This window comes from Atta colombica, unplaced genomic scaffold (assembly GCF_001594045.1).
Source record: "Atta colombica isolate Treedump-2 unplaced genomic scaffold, Acol1.0 scaffold29, whole genome shotgun sequence".
Taxonomy (NCBI): Eukaryota; Metazoa; Arthropoda; class Insecta; order Hymenoptera; family Formicidae; genus Atta; species Atta colombica.
In genome coordinates, this window is record NW_017259392.1 from 973,320 (window position 1) to 983,029 (window position 9,710).

The window sequence follows — 9,710 nt, forward strand, 5'->3', positions numbered from 1 at the left end:
CGCATCCAATGTAGCTTCAGTAACGTCAACCGGTCACCTAGTAAATAGAAGATCAATCGCTTAGAATTGAGAATGAAAATTTTAGTATATTTTACATATTTTACATACGTATACAATATATATATTTCTATATATGTATACATATGTAAAATATGTAAAATATAAAATATAAATAAAATTTCCAATATTTTTGAAAAAAATTTTACATAGGCGGCTAATGATCCCCTATTTACTAGTGTCCGGTACGTTACTAAAGCTACATTGGACGTGCATGCGTCTGAAACCCGGTCCGTCTAACATTGGGAATAGTAACGAGAGAGAGAGAGAGAGAGAGAGAGAGAGAGAGAGAGAGAGAGAGAGAGAGAGAACGCTCACGGATCCGTTCCCCAATACAATTGAATCTGTTGAACACGATCATTGGTTTCGACTTCAAAAATTATTTTAAATCGAACTGATATCGATATAAAAAATTATTCAAAATCGAACTGATTTCGATATCAAAAATTATTCGAAATTAAGCTGATGTTATTGAAACCGAGCTCGTCTGAATCTCGAAACGATGTTGGATTTCTACCTCTTTTCGATGATAATTTCGATTCGTTATTTATATCATTTCGATTCGTTATTTCTTACTGGGAATAAACGTAATATCTTTTCGTTTTGCAAAATGACCTGAAAAAAAAGCCATCTTTTAGTTATTTTTTAGTATTTTATATCCTCTGGAATATAAGTAATACATCTGGATGTTATTATTAATAATAAATAGAAAATTAACAATTAGTCGATTACAAGTCGGATATAAAAGATGGCTTTCAGATTTTCGGAAATAATCGACCTCAAGTCGGCTTATAATCGACATTCAAAATCAACAAAAAGCCATCTTAAAATAGTCTATATAACTAAATGTCAACTTTATAACTTACAAGTCGACTTTAAATTGATTAAAAATAGTCGATTATTAGTCGCCAAACTGTCACGCATACTGTGTGGAGACATCTAGTTCAAGGCATTTCTTTTGAATGTCTTTCAAACATGCATGTTCTCTGAGTATAATATATATAATATACTTGGATTGCTCTCGATAATAATTTGCAGACGCAAAATTATAACGTTACATTAGCGCAACTATTTATTTATAAATGCAAATCACGGATTTTCGCAATTAGAGTTCGTCCGTGAACAATTTCGTCATAAAAGATTTACAATTATAAAGACTTATTATATCTCGAACCCTTGCTCTTTCCGCAACAACTAATTGTTAATTGTGACTGTCACTGTCGTGGTCACTCGGCATTGATAACTCTCGCAGACTTCCGACGAGACCTTTCGACGAGTTCGACGGTGAGAGGTGAGTATCACGAAGGAATAGTATCTTGCTTGGCTTTCTTTTTGCCAGAGATCGTGAAAGGTCAGACTCGATGTATAATCGTTCGCGCCACATCCCGGAGACGCATACGAGAACGGATACTGTGAATTAAATTGCGCCGAGTTATAGCACCAGCAGTAAGATATCGGAAATTAAGACAGCCAGAGCGGTCGTTCTTGTTCAATATAACAAGTGAAAATCGTATCACAAGATTAGAACATGTTCGGTATCGTTATTTTTCCGATAAATTTCGGCTTCAGTTTTATATTGATGATTTTCTTAGTTCCGCTTCTTTTTATCGCGTACGTAGGTAATTATTTTTGTTTCGAAGTTATTTTCGAGCTCTTCTTATTATAATTATCCGTGCATTACCATATCCATATTATATCTACTAATGCGAGTAATTTGGCACTAAAATTCTATTCTTCTATCCTAGCAAACGAGAATAGATTGAAATGAATTGAAATGGATTTAGATTTTCAGAAATTGATTCACGAATGTTAAAATGAATGCTTTTCAATCCTGAATGCATTTTTATTTATTTATAGAAGAATTGCAGCGTATCTCTGTGCCTTTCTAAAAATAATATTAAATTTTTCTATGCATTGAGAATACTGTTTAATTCAAAATTTTGAATAGGAAATAGGGTAGTTTTTCAATCCAGTTGTATCCAATTGAATGTAATTGACTCTAATTAAATTAAAAAAAAAGTATTCGCTATTTAAAGTACGCATTCAGATAGAAAAAAATTTCAATTCATTTTAATCCATTCTCATTTGCTGGAACATGCTGTAAATACCGTTCTCTCTCTCTCTCTCTCTCTCTCTCTCTCTCTTTCTCTCTCTCTTCTAACATGGGCTATATTATTGTGATACGTGTGTATTTGGCATTTTTAAGTGATGACATGGACAAGAAAATGTTGGATATACTTTGTCAAATGGAAACATCCGAGATACATCGTTGTGGAGGAGAAGAATATTCGCAGCATCTTGGATCAAGGACGCAATCCCGTAAGTATATACTATATAATATCGATGAATTTTGATTGAGCCAATTTTAATAGATCGCTATATGTAATACGTATTCAGAAAACGAGAATGGATTAAAATAGATTAAAATTTTTTTAATACGTACTTTAAATTCATGAAAATGGATTGAATGGATTGAAATGGATTGGATCTAAGCTGACACTAGTTTAATATTCGAAAAAAAAAAACATTCATCTTTAAGGGTTACAAATTTTATTCCTAAAATATTTATAATAATTATACCTAAAATTAACTACTTGAAATTGGTATTAAAAAACGCATCTTAGTGGGATTCGAAATTGGGACTTCTGGATTATGAATCTACGGTACCCGTTACACTTCTTCAATTGATAAATGTATTATTCATTCTCTACTTCAATTACAATTAGCTAAACTGGTAACAAAATTATATAGATATAATAAAATCATCATTAATAAATATCATCATTTAACAGATGTAATAAAGTATAAACAATTTGCTATAAGACAACATTGGGTAAGTGTTGGATAATCTAATCTTGCATGGCCGATGTTGCGCACCGTGATTAGTTTAATATTCGTATATTATAGTTTTATAGTATTAATAGTCATATATTATATTATAGTTTAATATTTCGGGTTTGTTCGACTTAATTTGCGAATGTTCATATCGATCATTCATTTTCTAAGAGAAACAAATGAATATAGCTAAATTATTTTTATGTTACAATTTTTTTAAACTTGGAAGTTGGATTAAAACGAAAAATTTCCTATTTATAATTTTAAATAATTTAAGTAGCATTTATGATCAATTATTAAATAAAAACTTTTTTTATTCAATTAGATTGAAAAACTGCATTTCATATTCAGAATATTGAATTGAGTAGTATTCACGATGCTCAGAAAATGCTAATATTATTTTTGGATTGAAAAGCATAGAGATGTGCTCTATGCAATTCCTATAAAAATGTATTCGGAATTGAAAAGGATTCATTTTAACATTCAACAACATGAATCCGTATTTCTGAAAATCTGAATCCATTTTAATCCATTCTCGTTTGCTGGGTATACTGTGTATAACTATTTATCTATCATCACAACGATACATTCATATAGGGCATATGCACCCTTCTCATACAAGGACGTTCGATCGTAAAGGACGTGAGAAATCACTTGACACATCTGACTTCGACGAAAAAATTCCTTAAATCGGCTCTCTTCACGCGATGGGGCATATACGTATGGAAAGAACTCGATTATTTTTCTGTGGACAATCATCTCGCAAATTCACCGTACTCTTATCGAGGTCGTCCTATTACTGAGAACAATATACAGGTCGTTTTTTCATTCAATTATTATTTTATGCTTGGCATAGAACAGAGCCAGCTATTTGACGTATAGGCAATTCCTTTGTGTCATAGGATTACATAAGCGACGTCACATCCAAGTTTCTTCCGAAGAAATTACCGCCTTGGCAAGTGCACGTAGTCAACTTGTTCGTACAAGGAGAAGAACGTCAGATATGTCTCGTGCGAGCGCATCACTTACTCCTGCGGCAAGAGCATTTAACTTTGGCGGATTTTTTGCCGTTGAAATATTCGACGGACAATTGGACTTGTCAAGAGAGCGATTCGCCCTTCACGAATCTGTATGTCCAACTCTCCGCTCTACCGCGTCTCCGACAAATGTTCCGAGAGAGCTTCAGCAACTACTGGAATGATTTTCTTTACAACAACGATCCTATAGAGCAGCCGGAGATTCTAAAGAAACGTATAGGAATGTTTCAATGTGTCAAGATCGCGACGATAGTGTTTGTTTGCACTCTGAAGGAATTAGCCAGGTATTCGATTGCCCGCGACAATATCATAATCTCGAGTTGCCTCTTGTTTCAGAAGATTAATAATAAGTATAATATACAGACTGCTGTTGCTAGTCTTTATTCGAATATTCAAAAGGATTATAAGTACATCGATAATATTATATTTTATTATATTTAACTTTATTGTTTTGTAATTTTTTTAGACAGTTCCGAAAGTCGGAAGGATTAAAATTTTTGGAGCTTCTGTCGATCGTCCGGCGAGAATCGAGCAAGAGGAATTTCAATTCTCGGATGATATATGATTCCATTGCGAAATCTTTTCATCCGCTCGACATTCTCTACACGTGCGTTGCTCTGTCCTGGTGCATCATGGTTACATCGTTTTTAAAGACACCTCTCTTGCTCATTCGAGAATTGCGAGCTTTACAATCGCTTTACAGACGCAATAGATATTGCAGTTATCCTGCAGATACCTTGATGTACACATTGTCGTATTACCTTTCTCTGATGCTTCAAGCAATTCGAGAGATGATATCCATTAGTTGGATAGCCGCGACTGCACCCAAAATCATAATTGAAGAGGTATTTTTGAAGAATCCGCGATCGAATCGATTGCAGACCATCTCACCGTGTGGTAGGAAAGTAGTGGCTTGGTCGGAAAAGGTGGACGTCGAGCTCATACGAAAAATGGCTAATATAACTGGCGCGACGGAGATGGAGATTCTTTTAACGGCTACCGTGGATGCCCTGAAAGAATACTTTAAGCACTTGGCCGTCAACGTTCCGGATGATGTATTCGCGACGGTCAAATATGTGAGTCAGCGAGCAGTGTTTCTTCGAAATCACGAAGCTAGAGGTATCCTCTGTATCACGTTACCAATCAGAACACCATTGTTCCACGACGACCTCATTGAAATATTGCAGGTATTGCATAATGCTTACGCGACTTGACTGCGAAAAGATAGTTATAATTATTAGATCTCTCCAACGCGTCGCGTTTCCCCAAGGTTATTCAGCGAAACGTGCAGAACGCCAGATCCCGACAAAGCGCAATTTACGCTATCACGGCAGCGGAAACATCTTATGGATTAATTTCCTCCTGCGTCCCGTCCATCGTTTTGAAATTACTTTTAAATCAACTATCGAAAACATATTCTCTATGTTTAACGCATGTTGATGGAGATTTACCTGTGGAGGGCATAGATGGAGCGGTTTACTGGCGACCACCGCAAGGAAATTGCAGTACATATACATATATGTCATTAATGTATTTCGTGCTTTTGCACGATATCTGCGCGATTTTCTTTTATTATGTCACGTTTGTTTATCAAAACTTGTATTATGCTTTTAGACATGTCTATGACTCTGCACAGGCATGGGGACAGCATACGCCTCGGTATAATGGGGGATGCCTTGATCGGTCCTCGGCATTTTATCATTGCGAGAGCGTTCCCTAAAAGCATACGAAATCTCGCCGGCGTTCTAGGCGTTCCGAGAGCATCTATCCGAAGTCCTAATCCACTCAATCCGATTATGTCTCCAGGATACTGAGACATAATGAGATAGCTGATGAGATCGATAATTCAGATTTATCACAAAAGAGAAGAAGGTTGGATATTTTTCTTGCTTGCTCAACTTCATATACTATGTGCAAGAGATATACATAAAATATACCTATACATACAGATTTTTTATTTTTTGTTTTATAAAATAGTAATCGATTAAGTTCGAAACAGTGATACCATCATATTTATAACTGGACCGTTTCTTAAGTAATAATTCGATCCACATTCAAAGATCTTTACATTTATAATTTACCCGTTTTTGGGCAGATCTTTGACACTGAAATTTAAAGTTACATGTTGGTAAAGTTACATGTTGTAGATGGAATCGAACGTTCATTTATATATTTATATGTATCATAACAAAATATTTACATTGCCGTGCAATAACATAATTAAACAAACAATTAAACTAAATAAATAAATAGTTCAACGATTTATAGATAGAGTTCTTTCCGCGAAATTATACACAAATTTGTGTCTTAGATGCTCACATTTTCTAACAAAAATGTTTATTAATTAATATATATCTAATCTTTGGATCAATGATATTAATAACAAGATTCTATGAACGAAAAACTCACATTATACATATATTTGTGCGACAAGGGTGAGAATGATAACTCGTTACACAGTTGAATCGTCAGTGTCAGAATATTAAACTTGTATCGCTTATTAATTATTTACGAAATTCATTGTACAAACATCGCTGTTTTATTTTGTATAATAATGTAAATGTTGATTGTATATTTAATTAAATATTTTAATCAAATAAAAATATATTTCTTTGTATATCCGAATCTTTTTTGTTATTTATGAGATTTCTTTTTTGTTACAAAAATACATATATTTTTAATTAGACCTTTTTAATTTTGTTTCATAACAAAATTGGACAATCTAATTATTAAAATTAAATCTATAACATGTGTGTACACAATTTACGTATGCAAATTGCGCATTTTAAGTAGATAAATGTATATATATCTTTGTGTGCGCGAATGTAGGAGTTACGAAATTAGTACAGTTTAAACGAACGTGTAACAATTATAATATTATGTAAGTAGAATTTATTAATAACACGAGTAAGTTAAGTACGAGAGAAAAGTACGTGCAAATAAACTCTCGCTGCCAATAGGTAATTTAAAATTGTTCATTACACATATATATATATTAGGTGTGGGAAAAAGTTCGTGGCATTTTTTTGCTATCTAACGGGAAAAACGTCACGAACTTTTTCCCACACCTAATGCATATATTAGGTGTAGTAAAAAGAAATCCATTATTTTTGCATGAAATTGAATGGAAAAATAATGAATTTCTTTTTACTATACCTAATATATGTACAATATATATGTATGTATATATTATATAACAAGATGTCTCTCATATAGTACCAAAACTATTACAGCGACTTTAGCATATGAAAACAAGAAAAATATCTAATAAACATATACTGATTCCGAACGGTTTCAGAATTACAGGATATTGAAGTAAGAAAATATGAATCGTAATAAGTGTTGTTGGTTATTCCTTTTGAATAATGATTTATAAAAAATGTTAAAAAATTTCTCCGTCGACTTGGACTTTCTAGTAATTAGTTTATTTATTAGATTTATTTATTAGATTTATTATATTAGAATTAATAAATTAATAATGTTTTGGACTTGACAAATATTTAGAGTTTCGCGGATGATATTGGCAATGTATCAATTAAGTATCAATTATCATAATTATTCTGCATTTTGAATCTCATTCTGATAGACTAGATCTTTCATTCGTCTCCGAAGAAAAAAAATCCAGTGGTATGAGATCGAGACTTTTCACTGGTCTCTTTCAATCTAATGAGGATAATGGTCATGGAGAAACGTTTGGACAAGAAGTCATCCTTAACTTGTATTTCCTTTCATTTTCGGGAACAAATGAAAGATTTAGTCTATCAGAAAAAGATTCAGGATTCAAAACAATAAAAAAACAAATATTAAACAATATTTACTACGATTCATGTTTTCTTACTTCAATATCCTGTAACTCCAAAACCGTTCGGAATCGGATATATATGTGTATATTAGACATTTTTGACTTGTTTTCATATGCTGAAGCCGCTGTAGCAATTTTAGGACTGTATGCAGAGATGTATATCACACACGCACACACACACACACACACACACACACACACATAAATATATGTATAATGTACTTATGTGTATGTCATAATCGCACTGCTCGCTCGATATAAAATGCAGTGAGATTCTTTCGATTGACACATTAGATTAATTACAATTTTATTTTGAATTAAACATTCATTAATTTTGTTCTATCTGATGCCAGAGTGCGCAATTTATGAACATGATAAAAGTATATTTTTGTTCTCTATGCCGAACAATCATCGTCATTCGTTCGTTCCATCTCGATTGGTCCACTACCGAAAATCTTACGGTTTCTTGTATACGGTATAATACCTACCAAGATTCCAGAGACAATGATCCAACCACCAGCCATCAGGAAAGAAAGTTCCCAAGAACCGGTCACATCAAAGAACCATCCAGCTAATGGAGGTCCCAAAAGATTACCGATTCCTTGACACAATAAGCTAAGACCGTAAGCGGTAGTGAATCTTTCTAAAGGAATCAATTCTACTAATATAACGGGTGTGAAACTAAAATTACTGGCAAAGAAAAGACCGAAAGCTGCCGAGCTTATCGATAGAAATACGTAATATTGAGTGAACACAGATATGAATATAGTAGCTGCTCCACAGGCTATCAGGCACCAAGCATACGTCTTACTGACATTCATCCAAGATTGATCGCCAGCCCAGCCTAGACCAATCTAAAAAAAAAGCAATAGTAACGAAAATGAAGGAATAAAATATTGTTAAAGTAAAATTTGATATTACCATTCCGATGGTATTGGTTATACCGATGATGCTGAGAAGATTAGCGGCATCGGACTCGGCGTAACCGTTTCTAGTCATATGCTCCGCCAGGTAAAAATACGGTACGATGAACCATGTGAATAACAATATCGTTGACAATGACATTAACAGGAAATGCAATTCAAAAAACATGGAGAAATCCAACGTACTTTTTAATAAGTCTATCAGTTCGGCGTACCACTTCTGCCAAATGAAATTGCCAGGAAATGAAGAAAGAAAATCGATAGAAACACATCTCTCATACATCTCTTGCAAATTTCTCCTTTCCAATAGAAAAGATCTATAAAAATACCTGTTCATTCTCTTTTGCCAATGTGGTCATACTATTTCTATAGATGTCAGGACAACTGCTCGCTCTAAGCCTGTATTTGTGCAGATTTAAAGCAGCACCGCGATACATAACGGAATTTCTGTGCACTCTGATATCCTTGAAATAATGAGTGTTGGTGCTGAATTGTCGCCTGAGCCAAGGTAAAGAATCTGTTCTGATGACATTACTGGATTGTGGCTCGACATAGCGTCGAGTGGACACGAATTTCTTTTTTTCAATCGGTGCGACCTAGCAAGAAAATAAAGTTATGTGATGCGTCGCGTTGTGTCGTTTCACGTTATGTGATAAATTATACAGAATTCATAATCGAATCTTTCACATATCATCCGAATCATTTGTTAATTACCGTATGCGTGATTTCCTTTTTTAGTAAAGGATTAGTTTCCTCGATTTCTTTCCTGGATATTTTTTTGGCGCAAATGAGTTTCATCGGGGCGTGAACGGAAGTTGAATCTTTTTTTTGTTCAACGATCGCTTTCGATTCCGTTGCTCGTTTAAGCCTTTGTAGAATATAATAAATATTAAACGTCATAGCCTATTGTAATATTTGATGTATTCGATGAAAGCGTCGCGCGGTAAACATACGCGCGTGATCGAAAGAAGAAGATACGAAATTTTGGTTCTCGTGCAATAGAAACTCTTCGTTAAAACCCGCATTGTATTGTATATATATATATATATATATGTC

General features: G+C 33.8%; 2 protein-coding genes across 3 annotated transcripts in view; one reads left to right on the forward strand and one right to left on the reverse strand.

The window, feature by feature from the left end:
- Nucleotides 1–1,503: 1,503 nt before the first annotated feature.
- On the forward strand, nt 1,504–6,210 carry LOC108689993. 2 transcript variants are annotated; one of them, XM_018197021.1, is made up of 7 exons: nt 1,504–1,676; nt 2,264–2,376; nt 3,490–3,708; nt 3,795–4,213; nt 4,396–5,116; nt 5,200–5,434; nt 5,544–6,210. In XM_018197021.1, exons 1-7 carry the CDS (start codon nt 1,586–1,588, stop codon nt 5,741–5,743), a joined length of 1,998 nt encoding a protein of 665 aa, XP_018052510.1. In that variant the 5' UTR covers nt 1,504–1,585; the 3' UTR covers nt 5,744–6,210. The 2 variants fall into 2 exon arrangements, with proteins under 2 accessions (XP_018052510.1, XP_018052509.1); XM_018197020.1 differs by having other exon boundaries at nt 5,200–5,708.
- Nucleotides 6,211–8,073: 1,863 nt separating this feature from the next.
- The window catches only part of LOC108689983, an 11,341-nt gene continuing 9,704 nt past the window's right edge, over nt 8,074–9,710 (reverse strand). Inside the window, exons 4-7 of the mRNA XM_018197007.1 lie at nt 9,369–9,522; nt 8,984–9,250; nt 8,653–8,874; nt 8,074–8,585 (exon numbers count right to left, since the gene is read on the reverse strand). Of these exons, the coding sequence (XP_018052496.1) occupies nt 8,127–8,585; nt 8,653–8,874; nt 8,984–9,250; nt 9,369–9,522 (1,102 nt within the window). The 3' untranslated portion in view covers nt 8,074–8,126. The remainder of the gene's footprint in view (nt 8,586–8,652; nt 8,875–8,983; nt 9,251–9,368; nt 9,523–9,710) is intronic.